This window comes from Pelobates fuscus, chromosome 7 (genome assembly GCF_036172605.1).
Source record: "Pelobates fuscus isolate aPelFus1 chromosome 7, aPelFus1.pri, whole genome shotgun sequence".
NCBI lineage: Eukaryota > Metazoa > Chordata > Amphibia > Anura > Pelobatidae > Pelobates > Pelobates fuscus.
In genome coordinates this window covers 28686387-28711764 of record NC_086323.1, presented here as the reverse complement: position 1 = coordinate 28711764, position 25378 = coordinate 28686387, and the positions used below count along the sequence as shown (strand labels likewise).

At 41.3% G+C, this 25378-nt stretch overlaps 1 protein-coding gene across 2 annotated transcripts in view; it reads left to right on the top strand.

Moving 5' to 3' along the window:
- LRP8 (LDL receptor related protein 8) overlaps window positions 1–24623 on the top strand; it is a 125754-nt gene extending 101131 nt beyond the window's left edge. Inside the window, exons 8-20 of one of the 2 annotated variants that reach the window (XR_010084076.1) lie at window positions 5747–5866; window positions 6225–6350; window positions 6851–7022; window positions 8066–8293; window positions 8558–8676; window positions 11008–11147; window positions 14022–14163; window positions 14520–14672; window positions 14994–15254; window positions 16170–16238; window positions 17519–17697; window positions 18256–19541; window positions 19673–24623. Coding sequence is in view for 1 of the 2 variants with exons in the window: in XM_063427849.1 (XP_063283919.1) it covers window positions 5747–5866; window positions 6225–6350; window positions 6851–7022; window positions 8066–8293; window positions 8558–8676; window positions 11008–11147; window positions 14022–14163; window positions 14520–14672; window positions 14994–15254; window positions 16170–16238; window positions 17519–17697; window positions 18256–18294 (1748 nt within the window). In the remaining variant the exon portion in view is untranslated. Of the gene's footprint in view, window positions 1–5746; window positions 5867–6224; window positions 6351–6850; window positions 7023–8065; window positions 8294–8557; window positions 8677–11007; window positions 11148–14021; window positions 14164–14519; window positions 14673–14993; window positions 15255–16169; window positions 16239–17518; window positions 17698–18255 lie in introns of both variants that reach the window. The other variant, XM_063427849.1, reaches the window with a different exon arrangement.
- The last annotated feature ends 755 nt before the right edge of the window (window positions 24624–25378 follow it).

The following is a 25378-nucleotide window of genomic DNA, read 5'->3' as shown; positions in this document are numbered from 1 at the left end:
CGTTAGACTGAGGATGATAGGCAGAAGAAAAGTTTAATTTAATACCAAGTTGAGAGCAGAAGGACCTCCAAAAGCGGGAAACAAATTGGGAGCCTCTGTCCGATACAATTTGAGAGGGTATCCCATGTAGGCGAAAAATCTCCTAAGCGAATATCTCTGCCAATTCGGGAGAAGACGGGAGTTTAGGCAGGGGAATGAAGTGTGCCATCTTAGTAAACCTGTCAACCACGGTGAGGATAACAGTCTGTCTTTTAGAGATAGGTAGATCGACAATAAAGTCCATGGCCAAACAGGACCATGGTTTTTCTGGAACCTCCAAGGGGTGCAGGAATCCACATGGAAGCGTATGGGGTTGTTTGGTTTTAGTACAAACTTCACATGCAGCGATGAACTCCTCAATATCCCTCCGTAAAGCAGGCCACCAGAAGTCCTTAGAGATCAACGCGTAAGTTTTGCGAATACCAGGATGTCCCGCCATCTTGCTATTATGTAAACACTGTAAAAGTTCCAGTTGAAGAGCAGGAGGAACGAAATGACGGCCCGCAGGAGTCTGTTTAGGTGCTAGATGTTGCAACTTAATGATCTCAGCCAGTAATGGAGAATGAATCCTGAGATTCGTATTAGCAATGATATTGCATTTCGGAACTATAGAAGTAAGAACTGGTTCAGGTACAGTAGAAGGTTCATATTGGCGAGATAATGCATCGGCTTTAGAGTTTTTAGAACCAGGTCTGTAAGTCAGTACATAATTGAAGTGAGTCAGGAATAAGGACCAACGAGCTTGTCTAGAGGATAAGCGCTTAGCCTCCCCAATATAGGACAAGTTTTTGTGGTCCGTCAAAATCGTAATAGGGTGTAGGGTCCCCTCCAACAAATGTCTCCACTCTTTTAAGGCTTTAATGACTGCTAACAGTTCCCTTTCCCCGATGTCATATCTGCTCTCAGGCCCAGAAAATTTCTTAGAGAAGAAACCACAAGGGTGTAACGGTTTATCCACCCCTAACCTTTGAGACAGAACAGCCCCAACTGCTGTCTCAGAGGCATCGACCTCGAGCAAGAAAGGCAGAGTCGTATCAGGATGGACTAGAATGGGAGCCGAGGCAAAAAGTTCCTTGAGAGTCTTGAAAGCACCCAGAGCTTCCTTAGACCAGAACTTAGTATCAGCCCCTTGTTTGGTCATATTGGTAATAGGCGCAATGATAGAGGAGTATCCTTTAATGAAGCGCCTATAGTAGTTGGAAAAACCAATAAACCTTTGGATAGCCTTGAGTCCTTTGGGCAAGGGCCAGTCTAAAATAGATTGGAGTTTTACAGGATCCATTTTAAAACCTTCCCCAGAAATCACGTATCCAAGAAAGTCTACCTGAGACTGATCAAAACTGCACTTCTCCAATTTGCAATATAGACCATGTTGCAGCAGCTTGTGTAATACCTTTCTGACCTGTCTATGGTGAGTCTCAATCTCCTTAGAGTGTATTAGTATGTCGTCCAGGTAAACAATAACACAATCATGCTGAAACTCCCTAAGTACCTCATTAATCAAATCTTGAAATACTGCAGGAGCATTGCATAGTCCAAATGGCATAACAGTGTATTCGTAATGGCCATACCGGGTATTGAATGCCGTCATCCACTCGTGACCTTGCTAGATTCTCACCAAATTGTAAGCCCCTCTGAGATCTAACTTGGTGAAGATTTTGGAGCCCTTAAGACGATCAAATAACTCGGTAATCAGTGGGATAGGATAGGCATTTCTGACAGTTATTTTATTCAAGCCTCGGTAATCGATACAAGGTCTCAGCGTGCCATCCTTCTTCTTAATGAAAAAGAACCCAGCCCCGGCCGGAGAAGAAGACCTCCTGATGAATCCCTTTTCTAAATTCTCCCGAATATACTCCTCTAGAACCGAGTTTTCCTGAACAGACAAAGGATATACATGGCCCCTCGGAGGCATAGTGCCGGGTAGAAGCTTAATCTTACAGTCAAATGACCTGTGTGGAGGCAAAGAATCGGCATTCTTCTTGTCAAACACTGCCCTTAAGTCTAGGTAAAGGTCTGGTATTTGTCTTTCTGTGGACTGAGTAGGATTCTCCGGTATGTTAATATTAGCTAATGGAGAAACCTTGCACAAACACCGATCCTGGCAGCCCTGGCCCCACGAGAGTATCTCTCCTAACTCCCAATCGATAATAGGGTTATGTTTTTTCAACCATGGGTACCCCAGAACTATGGGAACGGAAGGAGACGAAATGAGCATAAGAGATAAATTCTCCACGTGTAGGATACCAACATTTAAATTAATGGGTATGGTCTCACGAAAGATAACAGGGTCTAGTAGTGGTCTAGCATCTATGGCCTCAACGGCCAAAGGTGTCTCCGTTAGCTGGGATGGGAAATTGTTCTTACTAGCAAAGGCTTGGTCGATAAAATTCTCAGCAGCACCGGAATCTATCAATGCCATAGCCCTTACTACTTCCTTCCCCCAAGTTAAGGAAACTGGTAGCAGAAGCCTGTGATCTTTATAATCAGGAGTAGAGGACAAAATAGAAACACCCAAGGCCTGTCCTCTAGAGAGACTTAGGTGCGAGCGTTTCCCGGGCGGTTAGAACAGTTCGAGAGTAAATGACCCTTGGCTCCACAATACACAAACCCTCTCTTCTCCTGTGCTGTCTTTCCTCCTCAGAGAGGCGGGTATATCCTATCTGCATAGGTTCAGTAAGCAAAGATATCGTGGAGTCAGGACTTGGAACAGCGGGAGCTAACCTAAAAGAAGGTCTCTGGTTCCTCTCTCGAGTGTTCTGTCTCTCTCTTAGACGTTCATCTATACGAGAGATGAACGAAATTAAATCCTCTAAATTCTCTGGGAGTTCTCTGGTAGCAACCTCATCAAGGATTACATCAGATAGGCCATTCAAAAATACATCCATATACGCCTGCTCATTCCACTTGATTTCTGCCGCCAGAGACCTGAACTCTAGTGCATAATCCACCAGTGTTTGGTTCTCCTGTCTCAGGCGCAACAGTAATCTGGCTGCATTAACCTTTCTACCTGGAGGGTCAAATGTTCTTCTAAAAGCAGCTACAAATGCGTTATAGTTATAAACTAATGGATTATCGTTCTCCCATAGTGGGTTGGCCCATCTCAGAGCTTTCTCAATGAGTAGGGTGATAATAAATCCTACTTTTGCCCTATCTGTAGGATAAGAGCGAGGTTGCAATTCAAAGTGGATACTAATTTGGTTTAAAAAACCACGACACTTCTCAGGAGCCCCACCATAGCGTACTGGGGGGGTAATGTGAGAAGAAGCACCCACTGTGGCTACCTCTAGACCTGAACCGACAGGAGAAACAGGGGTATTACGTATCCCCTCTGGTGGGTTATTGGCACAAGCTAATAGAGCCTGTAGCGCAAGCGCCATCTGATCCATTCTGTGATCCATGGCCTCAAACCTAGGATCAGGAGCAGCCAGCTGACTGTTTGTACTTGCAGGATCCATTGGCCCTGTCATAATGTCAGGATCGGGACAGGGATCCAACACGCAGAGTACAAACAGTAGCCAGATACGTATACCGGACCTTAGAATGGCCGGACTAACGTAAGTAGTACAGTATAGAATGGTCAAAGACAAGCCGAGGTCGAGGGTAACAGAAGACAGGTAAGCGAGAGACAAGCCGAATCAAGGGTAACAGAGATAAGCAGAGTAAGGTAAACAGGCCGGGTCAAAACCAAAAGGGATAATAGAATACACAAGCACTGAGTGACTAGAACAAGCTAGAACCACGACAGGGCAATGAGCTAATGAAAGAAGCTCTGTTAAATACCCTGTTCAGAGCAGTAACCACGCCTCCGAGGCGTCCTGATTGGTCCTGCAGCAATTGACTGACAGGTCGTTCCGGGGGAGTGTCCTGATGACTACTTCCTGCCTAGATGGTGTAAAAGGCAGTCACTCCCTCGCGGCCGGCCTAGCATGACCGGAAAGACCGCGGGGAAGGGAGCCATCATACCGTCTGGATGGAGGAACAGCTAAGTCTCTACCTCTTTCGGAGGTAGAGACCACAGGTACCCTGACACTCCCACACTGCATTAGGCGCCTACTGGCTACGCTGCTACAGCCTAAGCAGGCCAAAAATCTAAAACTGGACGGACTTTTCCGTTTGCCGAAACCCGCAGCAGCACCACCCACGGCCACCGCGGACCTTATAGTACGGTTCCAGTCTCTTCAGAACAAGGCAACTCTGCTGGCAGCGGCCCGGGGGAGATCCCCGTTAATATTTGAGGACTCCCAAATCTCCTTGTTCCCTGATTTAACGAGGAACACTCTCTCATGGCGCAAATCACTCCAACCCCAACTGCAACATTTGCGCACCAAGAATATCCCCTATCGCTGGGGGGGGATCTAGGCTACTCACAATAACTTATCAAGGGACTACACACCGGGCAAGGAGCTCGCAAGAACTAAACTCTCTTTTGGGCCAGCTGGGCCTCTCAGCCACACAGGAAGCGACCTCGACCAACCTGTCTCACCTGGATCCTTCCACAGTAGCGGAGTTCATCGCGAGGCCACAACGACGACGACAACAACTACTGGATAAGGCTGCTGGACTGACCTAAGCTGGAACACCTGTCCTTCCAGAGGACTGCCACACTTTCCACCACCACAACTAATTCATAAACAAACACGTTTCTAATGTTATTTTGTTTAACCAATTTATGTTTCTCCGTTAATTTTATTATATCTTTTGTACTAGACAAACCTACCTATGTCAGAGTGGGTGGATATACACCCCCACTTATAGTTCTCCATAATTTAATATGTTACATACGCTAGGGACAAAAACCATGCGGTCACACGCCCGGAATGTCCCACCTTAAACTGGCTCAATTAACACTAAGAGTTTACCCTGGAGGGGGTGGCGCCCCTTGGGGCACAATCAGCCCAACAGCATAAGAATACCCCAGTATTGAGTTTAACAGATGTGCCCCAGAGGGATGTTATTGTTGTACTTCATCAGTTGTACTGTCCTGTTACTAAAACAAAAATCCTCACTCTGCATTTTTTCTTACCGAAGCCAATGTGAATACTGTACTGTCTGCTTCAATGATAGGGCGGTAGCCCACTTGTTGTATTACTTGCATGCAGAGTGAACAAATAAAGAATTAAAAAAAAACAAAAAAAAAAACCTCTACCAGAGAGGCACTAGAGGCGCTTTCTGCTTTCCAGGAGGAAGTCCATAATTTTCTGTATCCCCATAGGAAAGCATTGAGTCAATGCTTTCCTATGGAGAAGGCATTGCGGTGCATTGCATTAAGTTCCCCCGATCGGCTGACATTAACAAAGGAGGAGCATGACCCTGTCCCAAGGGACATCCGTGCTGGAATCAGGTAGCTGTTAAAGGGTTATTTAACCTTTTATTTGTCGTGAGGTGGAGGGAGAGGGGGGAGAAGAGGTTTCCAGTACTGTTAGGAATACAAAGATGTATTACAAACACTATAATGTTCCTTTATTTTATCAATGTTCTACTCTCACCAGTCTAGTGAATAAACACACACAGCGTGTAAGTTGTGACAGCTTTATGTGTAGCCATTATAGTTGTGCTTAGTTTTTACATAATCTGTTGTGTTGTAATAAATCTACCATATTGCTTTTTCAAGTTGTGGTTTTGGTATGGTATTTGTCTAATGTACTCAGTGCTGTGCTGCGGCAGGTGTTTGTGCTGTGTCAGTGAATATAATCTTTTTTTGCAGGTTTAAATGAGTGTCTGATTAACAACGGGGGGTGTTCACACATTTGCAGAGACCTAAAAGTGGGGCATGAGTGTGATTGCCCCTTTGGCTACAAACTGATGGACAAGAAAACCTGTGGAGGTAACCTCTCTTTTTCCAAAATCCCCTTTTCTGTCAAACGGTTATTTTTCCCAACTATCTCACGTTGCCTTTAATCTCGTCACTGTCGCAACCAATAAGATAAAAAATTCAAATATCTTGTACAGACTGGGATACTTTCCAAGTTGCCCCTATTAATGGTTGCCACCATTAACCTATTTCTAGATGAAGCCATGCTGTGCTTTTACAGTTTGCTTGCATTCAACCATTAGACATGCCCACTCAACTTCCACTTGTAACTATAAACGTGCTCTCATCACTGTGCCTAATGTACTCAGTGTCCATTTGCAAATTCTGTTCAAGAGGACCGTACCATCAACCATCAATCTTTTCGTTTCAGACATTGACGAGTGTGAGAACCCCGATACCTGCAGCCAAATCTGTGTTAACTACAAGGGCTCCTATAAGTGTGAATGTTACGAGGGATATGTGATGGACAGTGTCTCCAAAACGTGCAAGGTGGAGGGTGAGTTGGGATAACAGTGAAACAGAGTGAAGTCATGCATAGATCATGCATAGGAGGACCTGTAATGGAGAGTGGTAGTGTCAGAGAATGATGAGAAGGAAGGAATATCTGGAAGAACATCTAGGGAGTGAGAACAAAAATAGTGTGAAAGGGAGAGTAGGAAAAATAGTTAATAGAGAATAGAAGAAGCAAAATGCGTTGGTATGAGAAAAAAAATCAAAGAACACAAGAGGAAGATATCATTTTGAAGACGTGGAATAGTTGAGGAAGAAATTAAAAAGGTTGCCCATGGTAAAAGCAGGGACAAAAAAAGCGAAAATAAGTATCTTGGGGAAAAACAGAAACATGAATAAAAACAGACACAGATAAATAAAGTTGAGAATTGAAGTAATGGCAAGTTCAGCTATGTGCTTGTATCAATTCTGAATAGTAGCTTAGTAGATTCCGTTTAATAACCGATGTCTGAATGTTCTATGCGTATTCCCTGTTTCATCTTCCAGGTCATAGTCCGTATCTTATCTTCACCAACCGCCACGAACTGCGTCAGATTGATTTGGTGCACAGAGACTACGCTCGTCTGGCTTCACAGCTCAAAAATGTTGTGTCTCTAGACGTGGAGGTGACGAACAAAAGGATTTACTGGTGTGACCTCTTCTACCGAGGAATATATAGGTAACGAGTACTCCGTTGGCAGCAGGTTCACATAAAATCTGAAATGATCCATGTGATTAAATAAAACTAGATACCTGGGGGTCTGTCAGGTTATTGTCTGTCCTACTTGGTTTCAGGCTACTGTTACAAGTTCGCTACGATGACTAATATTAAATGGATCCTGTCAATCAAAAATAGTAACCCCAAATGGAATGACTTAACACACTTTTAATGTTTTTCCTCTTTCTTTCCTTTTCCTTTCCCTTCCCCTCTTGTCAGTGTTGGTGTTTGCTGGCAGTCCGTCTGGGGATTTATTATTGCACCATTTTAACAGAAATAGCCAATAAGTGTCTATAGCAGAGTTGGAAATCTTTTCCAAATGTACCATTTCTGCCTAAATTTGCAGATATGGCTTTGAGTTAGCTGCAATTCACTGTTTAGTAAATACATCCCTCTGTATTACACCAGTTAGAAAGCAGGCACTGTGCAAGGGTTTAGTATACATTGCTGATTGGCCAAGACTGTTCAGACGCCGTTCTCATTTTTTTTTTTTTTACGGATTCACTGAAAAACAGCATTGTTGAATCTAGAACAGGGGTGCCCAAAAGGTAGATCCTGACATGTTTTTTAAAAAAACGGCCGCTTTCATGATGCTTTGTCATTCTAAAAGTAATTTTCAAAAGGTATGCAAAGCATCATGGAAGTTGTAGTTCTACAACATCTGGGTATCTACCTTTTAAGCACCCCTGACCTAGAGTATATCTAGGCCTGATATAGAATTGACTGATTAACCCTAGGAGAACCGTTGCAGCGTTATTGCGATGGAATGGTATTTGCAAGTTTGGCATTTATTTGACTCTTAAGTGCTCCACCCACACAATATTCTGATATGTTTATTAGGTATATATTTTCTACTATATCATATAAAACTGACTGAAATATTGTCTCTTTCTGCATCCTGTATAATTTGCTTACGTGTTGATTTTTATTTTTTTTTTATATTTGGTGATGGGGAAAGGGAACCGTATCTTTCTGCTCTCCCATCACAATTTTTTTCCTTTTAGTGCACCCCTAGACCGAGCTGGGGACCCTGCAGAGCACACGGTGCTGATCAATACTCAGTTACACACCCCTGAGGGTCTGGCTGTGGACTGGGTCCATAAGAACATTTACTGGACTGACTCTGGGAACAAGACCATATCTGTGGCAACCACAGATGGCTGCAAACGCAAAACACTCTTTAGTAAAGGCATGAGTGAGCCGAGGTCCATCACTGTGGATCCCACTGAAGGGTGAGTGTCTCCTCTCTTGTTTTAGAACCATTGGGACTTTGTCAAACCTCTCAATAAACACTTGATGCCAAAACATTGCCAGGTTCACCTGATCTATGCTGGTTGAAATTTTTCACGGAAAACTAAGTGTAGAGTATTTCACTTTTCAATTAATTCTTCTACACTTCAATACTGTAGTCATCCGTGATATCACGTAAAACCCACATTGTTCCTAGAATCTGTTTTAAGAAGCAATACAATAATTCTTTGTCTTTCCATTCTTAGGTTCATGTTCTGGTCAGACTGGGGGGATCCTGCCAAAATTGAGAAAGCCGGCTTGAATGGAGGGGACAGACAGATCCTGGTTTCCGATAGTATTGAGTGGCCGAACGGAATCGCTTTAGGTGAGGAATCTAAACAGGAAATCCGGGGAATGATTCCAGAAACTAACAATCTGTCAAAGGCAACGCTACAGAACTGGAACTAATCATTGTCCTGTGTGTCAGCCTCATGCGTGTTTCTATCATATTGTGGTTAGAATTAATTATGTGAAACTTAGAATGTGACAGCAGATACGAACCATTCGGCCCATCTAGTCTGCCCAATTTTCAAAATACTTTCATTAGTCCCTGGCCTTATCTTATAGTTAGGATAGCCTTATGCCTATCCCACGCATGATTAAACTCCTTTACTGTGTTAAAGGGACACTCTAGGCACCCAGACCACTTCTGCTCATTGGAGTGGTCTGGGTGCCAACTCCCACTACTCTTAACCCTGCAACTGTAATTATTGCAGTTTTCTATAAACTGCAATAATTACATTGCAGGGTTAACTCCACCTCTAGTGGCTGTCTACTAGACAGCCACTAGAGGTCACTTCCTGGGTTCTAGCACAGGAAACCTGTGCTAGAGCGTCGCTGGACGTCCTCACGCTGTGTGAGGACCTCCAGCGTCGCTCAAAACCCCATAGGAAAGCATTGAAATGATTTTTCAATGCTTTCCTATGGGGAGACTTAATGCGCATGCGCGGCATTTCCGCGCATGCGCATTAGGTCTCCTCGGCCGGCGGGCGAGATCAGTCTCGCCCACCAGCCGACGCAATCACTGGGAGGAGCGTCGCGGAGGCGGAGACAGCGGCGAGGGACATCGCCGCTGTCCCAGGTAAGTGACTGAAGGGGTTTTCACCCCTTCAGTAACCGGGGATTGGGGGGTGGGAGGGAGAGGGTCCCTCCAGTGCCAGAAAAAGGGATCGTTTTTCTGGCACTGGAGTTTCCCTTTAACCTCTACCACTTTAGCTGGAAGGCTATTCCATGCATCCACTACCCTCTCAGTAAAGTAATACTTTGATATTATTTTTAAACCTTTGCCCCTCTAATTTAAGACTATGTCCTCTTGTTGTTGTAGTTTTTCTTCTTTTAAATAGTCTCCTCCTTTACTGTGTTGATTCCCATTATGTATTTAAATGTTTCTATCATATCCCCCCCTGCCTAGTCTTTCCTCCACGCTATGCATGTTAAGTACCTTTAACCTTTCCTTGTAAGTTTATCCTGCAATCTATGAACCAATTTAGTAGACCTTCTCTGAACTCTGTCTAAAGTATCAATATCCTTCTGAAGATATGTTCTCCAGTAACATTGTACATTGTGGGGATGAAGGCACATTCTGAATTGTTTATAAAACTTTATATGCCAACCTATATTATTATTATTACTGGCATTTATAAAGCGCCAACAAAGTCCACCGTGCTGTACAATTGGGAAAAAGACAAACACAATAAGAACAGACCGATACAACAGGTAGAGGGCCCTGCCCGTGAGCTTACAATCTAAAGGTTGAAATGGGGAGATGAGACAAGAGGTAGTAGAAGGATTTGTATGTGATGGCAGAGAGAGTTAATGGTATAACTGCAGCAGCTGATAACATGTGAAGGTAATAAGGAGGTGATTGGTGTGGTTCCAAACAGCTGGAGGTGCATGCCATATAGTTAGAAGGAACAAGGGTTGGCGGGTAGAGCCGAGTAAAATTAAATGGCCTTCATGTTGCAGGGAAGGATGCTTTGGGTCTAAGGAAGAGAGATAAGACCGTTACTTTACTTTAAAGGAATTTACATCTGAGAGTGGCAAGCGGGGGGAGGAGGAATGGAGCAGGCCAGCCATTTGTTATAAACAATTAAATATTTGCTAACCAACATTCTATCAGCCAGATTATTAATAACTACATGCAACAGTAAGTACAAAAAAATGACAGTAGTAAACTATATGTAACGATGGTAGCATCATTATAGTAAAATAAGACCAACTAAAATGAGTATGAGGAATATTGGGTAACCCCTTACAAATAAACCGATAGCCACAGGATAGCATTTGGATGAGTATTATTTGCCTTTGAAATAAGACCGAAATTACAGGCTGGTGACCTTGCATTGTTTGACGAACTGTCATTTTCTGCTCCATTCAATGTAGATTAGTCTATATCCCAGTCCTGCATTCCGTACATAACTGCTGGATGCTTTTGGTTAAGCAATAAAACGTTTAGTCCAAATTAGCTGAATTGGAAAATAATCCTTGCAATTGTGCAGGAATGTCCCACTTAGTGAATTTCCAGCTGGTGTAACAGAAATGTTGCTGTAAATACTCTGCTTTAGAGTGCCCTTAACACCTATAACATCACCTGTTTCTTGTCCTGCATTGAGAAAAAAAGCTTTGCTCACTATCTCCCCCTATTGGTTTCCTTAAGATCTGCTCACCCGGCGGTTATATTGGTTGGATGCTAAGCTGCACACGATTTCTAGTGTCGACTTCAATGGCGCCAATAGAAAACTTCTAATTTTCTCAGAAAATGAACTAAGTCACCCCTATGGGCTCGCTGTTTTTGAGGTAAGTGAGGAGGGTTAAAATGTACTTTTTTTTTTTTTTTTTTTTTTTTTTTTAAATTGCTGGATGGCTTTTGTATGTTCTAATATTGCAATAACACACACACAGCACCCTTCACATATTCAGCACCTCACAGATACACACACACACACACACACACACAAAAAAAAAAAGGAGAATAGAAAATAGCAAAACAGGGAAGAAAATGGATTAATTTAAGTGCAGATTAAAACAAACAAAAAAAAAACCTCCTTTAAAAAAAACAAAAAATCAACACAAAAAAAACTTGCACTGGTGGGGGTAGAGGAAATTTTACCATCAACAAAGATACAAAAGTGGGCGATAGGGGGGCGGGGCCGGGCCGCCGAGCAGAGCGGTCGCAAGATGGCTGAGCTCCTGCAAATGAAGACATCTTAAAGCTTAGGAAATAGGACATTAAGCACCCAACTCACCAACTGCCGCGGCCCTCGACAGAAACGGGCTACCGGAACCAGGGAGAGGCTTGCTCCCTGAGTTTTAGTCCCCTGGAGGGGAGATCTCTGCAGCAACAGGCGGGACCTCCCCTGGCGGTGAGTGGAGTGGACGGCCGCCGCTCCACTATCCCGCCTAACGGAGCACGACAGCAAAACTACTCCCACGCGGCCCCGGTCCCGTTCCCCCCCCTCTGGACCGGGGGGGTGATCCCGGTCCACACCCGGTGACCGCGACTGTGAGACTGAGGGGCCCGATTGCTGCCTCCAAAATGGCGGGCGCCATGTGCGCAGACAGCAAGAGGTACATCTTATCCCTCCCCACTCAAAACGGCTCCTACCGCCTGATCCCAGCCCTCGCAGCCACTTAAGCCGGCACTGAGAGGCACAGATGACCCGAACAAGCGGGAAACAGCGGCTGCATGGGGGAGACGGAGCAGTGGGCAGCAACCCTCCCTGCCAGGAGCGAGTGTGCCGGTTGCCGGTGCGACATCTGTACTGGGGGACCGATCAGGCGCTCACACACCACCCAGCCTGCAACAAGACAGCTCGAACTGCGGACTCTCACGGAGATCCTTGCTACAGCCCAGACAATGGACGCCACAGCCGACGAGTACTTGCATGTGCAGGGCCCAACACCGGCAGAAGATTCATCCGACGGCGAAGGGGATCACAGCTACACCTCCCGCATGCCAGAGGCTCCTGAGTCGGGTGAACCCCCAGGACTGAGGGCCCAGAGGCTGTAAGCACCAACCATTGTGGACACACGATACGACCCACCAATAACACTACCTTCCTCTTTGCCCTTTAGCCTAGGTTGTATTACCCTCTAATCTTGCCATTTACCAACCAGCTACTGTCATACTGCAACACACGCTAACATGCTATACCACCCTAGTATTGTCAAGCTTCAATCATTTTAGTCACACACTTAGCCTGTATACCCTCATGCAAGTACAAAAAATGTTTTCTTAGCGCTAGAAATGCGCCTGCAGCCTATATAAACTACAGGACCAAACTTATGAGACCAGTATAGCGAGGGAACAGAATTATTCCACAACACTTATGTTATTATCTAAGTATTGCATTGTTATTTTGCGTTAATCAGCCAGAGCAACCTGTTGCTTGATTTATTTTACTCCCTCTTCCATGACAAGTCTTCCCTTTATCATTTTATTCTTTGTTATTATAAAAAGTGCAGTATTTTGACATTTCTCAACCCTAAAAAAAAAAAAAAAAAAAAAAAAGTGGGCGATAGGTTTTAAAAGGTTGACTAACCCTGCTCTAGTGCATCTTTGTAGAGCTAATTACAGAGCGAGAGGCGGAGATCGGGCTGTGTAAGAATTCCGTGCCTAAACCCGGCCCTCTTCTTATGGACTCAAAGAAACCATGAACTAAAATATAAACCATTAATTTAACGCTTTAAGTGCTAACAAGTTAAGGAAGTTGTAGAACACAGAATAACACAGGCTCACCGGCTCATCTTTCAGTTGTGGGGAACTGAATAATTCTATATAAAAATAGATTGACACATTGCCTAGTGTTTACAGAGGTGGAACGGAATGCAGAAGTACACATTTCCTTTTGCTATGCAAACTGCGGATTGGCCAGCCATGATGAGGAAACAATGTGTGTGTCACCAGGTTATTTAAAATAGAACCCCCCCACCGGCTGTGTTCCCCTTCACCCTTTCCAATTTAATGCCCCCTACCCACTGACCATGGGTGGTGGAAAGTGACCTGTTTCTCCCCCCCCCCCCCCGCCCGCCCGCTATTTAATATATAGAGCTTCCACCCAATGCCCACAGATCCATCCTCTGTTAGTAGCCTCTGGGCAGCAATTCTTGCCCAGTAGGTAATGTTTTATAACTGCGAGCAGTCACTGGACATGTTCCCACTTGCAGCATGGTGAATGGGGGCATAAGGGAGGTAATAAACCTCATATATACTAATGTGGATGTATTATTGTACCCCCCGTTTGTTTTTGTTTTTAACTATTTTCCTGGTGGCTGCTAATCCTACGTCTTTTTGCAGTCAAACGTTTCAATACCATTAATTGAGGTTAGGTCCTTGATAAATAGTATTGAATCATTAAATCAGACGTTTCCTATGGCTTAACCCCTTAAGGACCAAACTTCTGGAATAAAAGGGAATCATGACGTGTCACACATGTCATGTGTCCTTAAGGGGTTAAAAGAAGCCAATATTTTCCCTAATTAAATTGAGGCATTAATTTGGTACATTTCAGATTTTAGGGAATAAACATGTTAATATTTGTATGATTGTTATGACTTTTATTCATCCTGTTAACATATTTGCATATTGGTTCATGTTTATTCACTCTTCAAGCCTAGCTATATATTTTTTTATTTTTTTTCATTTTCTCTGATACATTTTTTTTCTTCCAGGATAAAGTGTTTTGGACAGATCTGGAGAATGAAGCCATCTTCAGTGCAAACAGGCTGACCGGACAGGAAATCTCCATCCTTACCGATAATTTAAACAACCCCCATGATATTGTTGTTTTTCATCAGCAAAAACAGCCAAGAGGTTTGTAGCCCCTCTAACCCTCTATGCTCTATGTTAGTTCTCTTGCTGGATCTGCTACAGAAATTAGTGAAGAGGTCTCACCTCATGGGGTCCTCGTACAATGCCAAAACCAAATTCTAGTGAACTGTAAACTGAAATACAAGATTTAGGCTTAAATAGCCAAACTGTGTTTCAATTCACTATTGATATTTGGTGTTTAGCTTAAAAAATCCCCAATCTGTTTAGTTCTAAATGTAGAAATTAGAAGTCTTGTTGGTTTTGCCTTGTTTTATCAGGTTACAGTAATCCTGTTATCTTTTTACATCCAGTGGAGATAGAATGACTTTGTGCTAATTAGTGTTATTTTTACCATTCAGCCATTGATGCATGTAACGATGGGCCTGTTCCAAATGGCGGCTGTGAATACCTGTGTCTGCCTGCCCCTCACATCACTGCTCATTCACCGAAATATACATGTGCCTGTCCAGATGGTGTGGAATTGGGGCCCGACATGAGGAGCTGCGGGAAAGGTATGGACTTTGGGATTGTGAGGTGGAGGGGAGCGGGGATGGAAAAGTGGCCCATGGACAGTAACCAAATCCCCACATTATTTACAGGAGGTGTGTTTATGTAACATTCCAAAAAAGTTTAAAACCTGTGTTTTTTTTTGGGGGGGGGGGGGCGGGGTAGGGCAGGGGAATTTTTTTTGTAATTGTTTTTTTGTATTCTGTAGTTCAACTAATTTCATTACATGGAGTAAAGAACCACTATTTATGTGTACAGTTATCAGAAACTAATATTGCACGTCTGACTTTTTTTTCCTTTGTCATTAATAAACGGTTTTATTCCAGTCATTACAGACGTTACCACTTCTTTGGCTACTGTACCTCCACTTTTGACTACCAGCAAGCCCCCTGCCACAAATTCCACACCAACTACTCAAAATAGCCCTGCTGTTCCCCCATCTCCAAGTATGGTAACCTCTATCACAGACACTACCGAGACGGCAAGCAATCAGTCTGTTCTGACAAGCAGCCACCAAACTACCTCTTCACCCAGCCTTGTGGACATTAACATCAAAACTACAAGGAGCAGCAACGTATCCCAACACTGTAAGGATAACTAATCCTGAATAATCGGGGATCATTTCCCTACTGGGAAATAGCCCTCTGGGTCAGCAAATATATCTAAAATTAAAAATCCCATGCATCTGACATCACAGGGGACGACACAGAATTGTTGCATGAAGTAACATCACATACAGTCTCGCACTTTAATTGTTGTGTTCCTTTAAAGAAAATGAACCTAATTTAAATACCCATGCAACCCATGATATGAAACTCTGATCATATAAAGTTTCATACTATATATAGTATCAAACGTTGCTAATCTGTACAGCTGTTAAAAATCGTCTTTGACAAAACTCCGGCCAAGGACAGGAACTCGTAGTCTGCTTCAGTTTAATAAAGACTGTTAAAATGTTAAATTTTAGTCTGATTCAAAATCTAAATTCTTTGTAACAACATTTTGCTATAAGAATTAAAGTGTCATTCCATAACCACTATCTTTAGTGGCTGTCTTTTAAAAATCCAACTTACCGTCCTGTCACCCAGTGATGATTTGACTTGGCTTGACTATGGGAGTTATTCACCAAACACCAGATTTTGTCCATTTAAACAAAATCTGGTGAAAATGACCAAGTTCCATATTGACAATTCTCATATTTACTTAAGTCAAATCTGTTTGGAATTCAGTTGGCCCGAGTGAATCTGCAGCAATCCCCCAGATGAAATCGGCAGGCAGTTAAAAAAAAGAAACCCTTGGCGATGGAAGAGTTAACTATATGGTGGCTGGCAGGCACTTACTTAAAGTTTATGGTGGTGGGGGAACTGCCTAAAAATGTTAAAAATTAATAAAAAGCCTATGAGGGTCCGTAAGATCCTCATATTACTGTAAGAGGGTTAATCTAAGCTTAATGTACCCTGTGTCTCCTATACGACCCTTTTCAAATGTATTTGTTCCTACAGATGAAAATGCTAGCTCTGATCTCCGGTCTACACTCACTGCGGCAGTGATTGGCGTAGCTGTGCCTGTCGGTGAGTTATTATTCCGTATTATCTGTCTAGTGTCTCAGTAACTGTTAATATACAGAATATCTAAAATATAGAATATATATATTTCTGCCTACATTCCCTGCTTCACAAACATCACCTCTTGGGTGTCTTATGATTTTATTTTATTTTTTTTTTTTATTTTTTTTTTTGAAGGTACGTTTTTATTAGGAATGCCAGGCATCATTACTGAGACACGTTTAAGATTAAATAAACTTGGAAAAATCTGCAGAACTGCAGCCATCTCCTCATTAACCCATAGATGGCGCAATACCTATTTAGGTATTCTCTTTGATTCGGCCCTGTTCTTTCACACACATCCTTCATTGACACCACCTGGTGCTCGCAACTCTTTCATTTCTGAAAAATCGATCTTCTCATCAACTTCTAACGATCTTGATTGATTACTTTAATTCTTTCATCATTGACACTAGTCAACACATCCGTTTCCCACCATTCATAGTGCTGCTGCCTGTATCTTCCTTCACATTTGCTGGTCTGCCCATCACTGCTGTAAATAATCACTGATTTTCAAATCTATAAATACACTGTCTTTTCTTAAAGCCCTCTTCAATCTCACACCTCTGTCTCCTTATTCAGGAGATCACCGTGTAAGCACTCTGAACTGTGTGGTTGCAGCATAAGAGGGAGATCTCCCTCTGTCTCTGCCGATTCTGATACTCTCCCTGGGCAGTATGTGCAGTCCAGTAGGGCATGGAGGGGGCATGCAGGAAGATGCCTTTAGTGTGTGGTACATAAGAGCTGTGCGCAATTTGCAAACTAATCGGAAAGCGTAGAATCTCTAAATCTGGTCCCACCAGAGAGGTATTTATTGATAACTGGTTCTCCCAAGTACTAGCAGAGATCTAGCCTTGCTGGCATGTAAAAGGCATGACGTTCCATGTCCAGTCTTAAACTGCAGGATGGCATATAGTTCCACTGCATCTATTGTAGAATGACCATGGCATTACTGGGAATTAAAGGAGGGAAGTGGTTGGATACCACTCTCTGGTAATGTATTTTCATTGTTCAGGATGCACACCACTAAATTCCAGTTTATGTGGCTGTTTTGTCTTGTTCTAAAGAAGTCAGGAGAGAGATTTATAAAAGGATAAGTGAACGGGATTGATTAGCTGTCCGAGACCTGACCATTGGTTATAAATAAATCTGGCCACCTTTTCTCAGCTTCTCTAACAGTTAATTCTAGCTATGGCTGCCTTACTCAACATCTGCATCTTAACTAAGTGACCCTTGTCTTTCCACAGCTGTTCTTGCTCTCCTGTGTCTCTCGGGATACCTGATATGGAGGAATTGGAAAAGAAAGAACACGAAGAGTATGAATTTTGATAATCCTGTATACCGGAAGACTACCGAGGAGGAGGAGGAAGATGAAGAAGAAATCCACATTGGTCGATCTTCACAGATTGGACATGTCTATCCAGCTGTGAGTAAGGACATATCCAGATACTAATAGCTGTAATTTCTTCTGGACTTTAGTTCAAGGGATAACGTGGGCTGGATTCCAATTATTTTTAATGTTGTATATGCATAATATATAGACCCATAATGCAGTAAAAATGTTTATTAGAAAAAACCTAATCCATCTAGAAAAGATGTTGGACCCATTGACCTATAGGCACCAAAACTGCTTTAGCTTAGTGATCATGTCCCTGCTCAATTCTCTGCCATTTAGGAGTTAAATCACTTTGTTCATACAACCCTAGTCACACCTTCCTGCATGTGACTTGCACAGTTATCCTAAACACTTCCTTTAAAGATGGATCTAATGTTTAAACTTCCCATTATTGCACATTCTGTTTAATTCAGAATTTTAATATCCTGCTCTGTTAATGTGAATAACTGTGCAAGTAGTTTCCTGAAATTGTGAAAATAAAAACGAGATTTATGTAGAATTTGATTAGCTATTCAGGGCTGTAGAACATGCCCCTGCTGTATTTAAATTCCCATACCTAATGTAACATCTTTATCTGCATTCTTGCAGCGAGTGGCATTGAGCGTGGAAGACGATGGCCTGCCGTGAGAATCGAAGAGAACTGTTACACATGAAATGTCTCAAATCACTGATTCTATATTTTGCAAGGAATTAACAATCCCATCAAGGATGATGTGTGACTTGTCACAGGTCCTGTTCATCTTGTATTTACGTTAGATATACCACAGATGCTGCTCTAAATGTAGACCTATGTAATATGTTGCAAATCATATTCTACTTGCAGTGCTGTGTGACAATGTCACAGGGCCTGTGATGTACGCAGTGCTGTGTGACAATGTCACAGGGCCTGTGATGTACGCAGTGCTGTGTTACAATGTCACAGGGCCTGTGATGTGCGCAGTGCTGTGTGACAATGTCACAGGGCCTGTGATGTACGCAGTGCTGTGTTACAATGTCACAGGGCCTGTGATGTGCACAGTGCTGTGTGACAATGTCACAGGGCCAGTGATGTACGCAGTGCTGTGAGATGATGTCACAGGGCCTGTGGTATACACCGTTTTACATTATTTCTAGTAAACAGAGGGCTATGCAACATTCACTGAACTTTCTCTACAAACTGTGCTGCGAGACATTATGCAGGTCTTTTGCTACATGCTTTGCTGGTAGATGTGTTACATGCAATGTAGGACAAACACAGATTACACTCTGCACCTGTACAACAAACTGAACTTTTTCTTATTTATTTTACTGATGGAAAACCACAAAGATTTAATGTTTCAAACATCCAAAGGATGTGAGAAGTTCTATGTATAATCTTTTATACAGATTTTTACTTGATCCTCGGCCGAGGCTCCCCACTGCTGTCTTTGTATATAACAGCCTCCCAGGACAATCTACCATTTTAAGATATTATATTTATAGACGTTTTTGTACATACCTTAACAAACTTTGTGGTTCTCTATCAACCCATACATTAAATGAATAATAAAACGTAGGATTTTTGTAGCATATTTATTAACCTTAGAGGACTGCAGGGAGGGTGACTTTCTGTAAATAGATGGAAGGTGAGAGTATTTATTTTTTGTATGTTCCAGGTTTATAGGTTTGCATTAGAACCCGGTGTAAAGATATGGTTTGTGATTTCTTAACCAGCTGCCTCTCATTCATGAATATCCCCCAACATACTCGAAAAGCAACTTATTGAGATGTGCTGCATCTAATACATTTTTTTATCTAATAATTTCAGAAAACTCTGAACTGCATCTACATTCAGAATCAGTAAAGATTTATTAAGCCATGGCTTTATGGACCGATTAATAAGACCCACAAATAGAGTGCATTTGACAATTTAGGGATCATTTACAATATGGGGAAAAATGCAAAGTACAAAATTGTTGCAAATTACATACAGCTAACAATTAGGAATATAGCTATTATCATTATAAACCAGCATTATATTCCGCAGCCCCCTTTAACACAGGATTCCCAGTGGGAAAGGCTAATCATGATTTATTTCAAGTTGAAATAAGCGTTTAAATTGCAATACAAGATGAAATTAATGACTATAATGAAACTAATGGTTCATTCTATAAAATGAATCATGTAACCTGTATCACAGCCTTAGACCACTATTGTAACTAAAGTCTTTAGAAGAAACTTTGGATCAAGGGTCCTATCCACTATGAAGAACAGTAGGGGTATGCAATCTTGAAAGAACTGTCACTACCATTTACATTGAAATTACTGTAATTAAAGCATTTTAATCTTCAATCCTAGTGATTGCTAGATCAGACACATTTGTTTTTGTTTGTTTGTTTAAAGAGATGGAAGGTATATACATGCCATAAGGTATAGTTGGCCCCAAAATCCTCCGTTGTTTTGGAACTACAGTTTAAATTATTTATATAGCGCCAACATACTCCGCAGCACTATTTAATATGTAATTCCTGGGAGCTGTATATCAACTCTACACAGGGATTTTACTGTTGGTTATCCCCAGCCTAAGGATTAAAGAGGTACATTGAAATGTACCCAGTCCCTTTTGTTTTGTACATATCTTATGTATTAACCACTTAAGGACGGAGGCATTTGTCCAATTTCTGAACCCAAACAACCTAGAATTCGAGCTGTATGACTGTTCAACCATAATTGACTTCTTTCATGTTAAGTGTACCCACACTCATTTTGTTCAGGAGAAATAGGGCTTTTATTTTACATCAAATAATTATATATGAAACCTAATTAACTATGAATACAATCTACAAAAGTGAGAAATTAAGCAATTTTCTTATTCTCCGTGCATGGCATTTTAACTGTTGGTCATAATGCTGTTAGCTGTTATGGCAATAAAAGACGCACATTTGTAAGCTGTGATGACCCACGAGTAAAACCGTACCCCCCCATGTACAGATTTATGAAGTTTTGGAAAGTTACAATGTCAAATACTGGGCATGCAAGTGAAATAATCTGTCATTTCTGCTGGGCTGTTATTATATTAATAACAGTTACTAATTATTATTATTAATTATAAATAATAAAACCCAGACAGTCCCTCTGCAGCCAATCCAAGTCATAATGGCTGCTTTGGAATGCCTAGGTTGTCCGACATGTCCCCCAATTGCGATCGTCCGCTATGGTATGTATTCGAGCCAGAGGGAAGACCAAATCGTTGGGGCATAGCATGCCCTAATGTAGGGATCAGGTTAACACGTGGAAAATCTTACCGTAAATATTGTTCAGTGAAACTTTCCCTTTTGAACTTTTATTAAATACTGTGTAATGTTTCACTCTGTATAGACTCCCATGTGGCCCTAGGGTGTAGGGTCATGGGTCCCCCATCCAGACCTAAATCAGCCATCCCCATTATAAATACCTCTAACATCAAAGTCAATTTAAACGAGGTTAAAGGAACACTACATCATAGGAGCATTTCATAGCTTTTGTGAATCAGACCTGTCCACTTTTGATGATGTAAAAATTTACTAAATTAGAAGTTCCCCCTGATATTGTAGATTTATTATATTGGACATTTGAAAGATATATTTCAACAGTCACATGGAATCTCATCCTGCTGCCTGCAACTACATTACATTCTGTTATTATGGAGAATAAATTTTAGATATACACAAATTGAAAATAACTTGTAATTCAGTGAATATTCCTGTACAAGGCGATGATGACACTTATATTACTACAATCTTTCAACAAATATGCAATAAGCATCAATTGAAAAATGGTAATATTGTGTCAAGGTAAACCTGCAATGCAGGGGTGCCCAGAGGCAGATACCCTGCTGTTTTTAACTACAATTCCCTTGATGCATTATGGGAGTTTTAGAAAGGATCTGCCTTTGGTCAGCTCTGATAAAATATATAGAATATAAGTGCATGCACTTTTCATATTTGTTCCTTATCACTCATCTTTCGCCTTGCACCATTGTCAGTCATTACATTGCCTTCCAGTACCCATTAGGATTCATTTCAAGATACTAACACACCTACATGTACACAAATCTCTTAATAATGCTACCCCAAATACTAATTCACTGATTCATAGGTACATCTCTTCTCGGTCACTCCACTGTACTCCATTCCTGTAAAACAGACTCTCCCATCAGAAACTACCCTGGTTTTCAATCTTAAAGAAACACTATAGGGTCGGGAACACAAACATATATTTCTGACCCTTTAGTGTTAAAACCACCATCTAGCCCTCCTGGCCCTCTCTTGCCACCCTAAATATAGTATAATCTTACTTGTATTTCGAGCCTGAAGCTGCTGGTTCTGCCTCAGACCTGCAAGCTGTCTGCTGACATCATCAGAAGTGTTGTTCTGAGCCAATCACAATGCTTCCTCATAGGATTGGCTAAGACTGTCAACGGGGCAGATCAGGGGCAGAGCCAACACAAGTCACACACAGCCCTGGCCAATCAGCAGCTCCTCGTAGAGATGAATTGAATCAATGAATCTCTATGAGGAAAGTTCAGTGTCTCCATGCAGAGGGTGGAGACACTGAATGTTGTGATGCACACTAGGCAAGACTGAGAAATGAAGCAGCTCTAGCAGCCATTATACCAGTTCAGGCATTTTGAACTTAAATTGTAAATTCACTTTGAATTCTCACTTTTGTGAATAACTTCGCAAAATTGTAAAGTGCTGCAGAACATGACGATGCTATTTAAATGACTAATAATAATGAATGCCTTATTATATCACTGATCAAACTTGACTATTTCCAAATAATAACCATTCTGACTGTATCTGTTTGTAGAGTTCATCTGTAAATAAGAATATAAAACGTAATAAATACCATTAATAATACGAATATTAATAAGTAATGGAAAATCTGATAGTAATATATACATTATAATACTAGTCTCTTAAAGCAACTGTTGGCATTAGAAATAAATACAGGTGTACGTTTATTCACTAAACTGTAAGTTGTTGGAAATTGCAAAATAATAGGAGTTCCTGTTTTTGGGAATGCTGGCAATCCGTTCTCGAACCTCTAGACAAATACAGCTTAATGTTACCGCAACTGTTTGGCAGTTGCTCTTAACCATGTTTGATGAGATTAGATATTGTTTAACAGTGTATTATACAAACACATTTAACAAACTTAACACTGAGAGAGTCCTCATTTAGAAATAAGCCCAACCAGTGCTTTATGCTTGTACAGAAATGAGGACAGAGACAATTCTAGGGTTCTTACAGAATGTATATAAATATCGGTGCTTGGTAACTATACTCCCGTTTCTGGTTGAATGGAAGCCTGGAAATGTTTGCTGGAAGTTTAGTTAACAAGTGCCAAACTATCTATTCCTCTCTTTTGAAGTAGTAATTGATATACTGATTATATATTAATAGTTTGAGATTTATAAAAATGGACGAATCAGCAGGAACATTCATTCGTTCCACTGGTGATTGCTTCAGTTATAGCACATCTCCGTCAGTGAAACTTTTCATACGTCTCTGGAATTATAAATAGGTTTAGAGGCTTAAAACAGTCTTGTATGTTCTGCAGGCATTTCACTTTATTGAGGTGAATACAAGCCTTATATCTTTTGCTCCCCGAGGAAAAGAAATAAAATAATTATGAACAATTTAACTCCCAAAAAATCTAATCGATAAATCCGTCAAACAGGCGCTTAGAGCTTATATATTGGTGTGATGATCCCCAATATATGATTAACAGCTACAATACTCATGTGGGTTTAACTTGCTTGCAAAATGGATTTAGGGGGACGGATTAAAATATTTTAACATGTAAAGTGAATTGACATTTTTAATATTGACTGTATCTTTGAAGAAAGGCATTAGGTAAAGTACAAGCTTTGACAATGTTTTGAGTTCCATTGCTGTTTTTTGCTGAGGATTCCTACTTTGGTTAGGCCTCAAGTAGACCACAGGTGAGAAGACATTTGGAGTTATCCGTTCATCTCTGGTCATAGTGACTAAATCTGCTGATCTTTGTATGTGACTGGATACACTGTATAAATATTAACACTTTTAAAGCCATAGAATCTTAGAATTAAGGATGTGAGTACTTTAAATTTGCCTTCATGAAACACTTGACAGACATTCAGTGCAGACTCTGATACTTAGACTGTTGGGCAAATTAAGGCTTTTTCTTGAATCGCAAGTGAAGACATTTGAGATTTTCCTCTGTTAAATGCATATGTCATATTACAACGGCTCATTTCCTAGAAATCGCTGTAGTTTTATATAGTTAATGGGTTTTCCCCCCACTTTTCATTAATGATTGAGATGTTTATAAAAGAATGTTTGTTGCATAGCCAGTCTATTGTGGGCTTCCAACACAGCCTGCCTGCAATAAACCGGTCCATATCATACTCTGGATCTAAAAATGACTCCAGCAGAGCACAGAATTTATCAGAACTGCTGAAATGGGTGTGTGTATATTTATGTTTGTGAGTGTGACTGTACATTGCTGTGTGTGTGTACACTGAAATATCCACACACAGAAATACTATACAAAACAGTGTGTGAATGCATTGCAGGCTGGCCTGGAATCGTATGTGAGGGGCAAGTTAAGCTGTCCTAATCAACAGTGATAAAACTCAACCAAAGCTGTTCATATTTTTTAAATAAAGGTTGAATTTCTGGTGTATGTTTTTATAACAAGTCCCGACCTGTGCCCTCAGGCTCACAGACTCTTAATCCCCCTTTATCCTTCGTATTAAGACGTTGGAAAATAATTTAACCCCTCCACCCACTACCACCAATTCCCCTTGGTCACAGTCAGGCATGTTTGCAAGCAGTCTGCTGACTGGTTTAAGTTTCCTGTGTGCTAAGGTTTATTATGATGGTGGGGTTAGCAAACTACATCTGTACATATGTTCCATGTCTTAACCCTTATTTTTAACTTGTTGTACAATACCTGTTTCTACATAGATAAAAAAAGAAATAAACTTTTTTTTTATCCAATGACTCGTGTTTAGTGATTTTGTAATAAATACACAGTAGTCACATATGGTCAACCGGAGTGATTTATAAAACTTTACTGAACAGAAAAACTGTGTCGAAGCTCTTATAGTTTGGTCCTCTATACTATAATTTTATAATTATGAAAAAATATTTTAATTTTGCAGTATGTTATTGTTTTTAAATATAGGATAGATCTTTTGATGTTTTAATATTTTTGGGGAAAGATTTTTATTTTTTATTTTTTTAAAGCCTATGAATGAAGGGGTTTATTGAGCTGAAGTGGTCTAGGTCAGTGTTTCCCAACCCAGTCCTCAAGGCACACCTACCAGTCCAGGATTTAAGGATTACCCAGTTTTGTCTAAGGTGTTTTTCTTTTTTTTTTTTTTCTTCTAAAAACACCTTAGACAAAACTGGGTAATCCTTAAATCCTGGACTGGTAGGTGTGCCTTGAGGACTGGGTTGGGAAACACTGGTCTAGGTGACTATAGTGTCCCTTTAATATCACTGTGACACAGGACCTTTTGCGATGTAAGCGTGGAGATGGTTCAGAGCTGGGCTACAAAACTGGTTCATGGATTACAGGATAAAACTTACCAGGAAAGGTTAAAGGATCTTAACATGTATAGCTTGGAGGAAAGACGAGACAGGGGGGATATGATAGAAACATTTAAATACATAAAGGAAATCAACACAGTAAAGGAGGAGACTATATTTAAAAGAAGAAA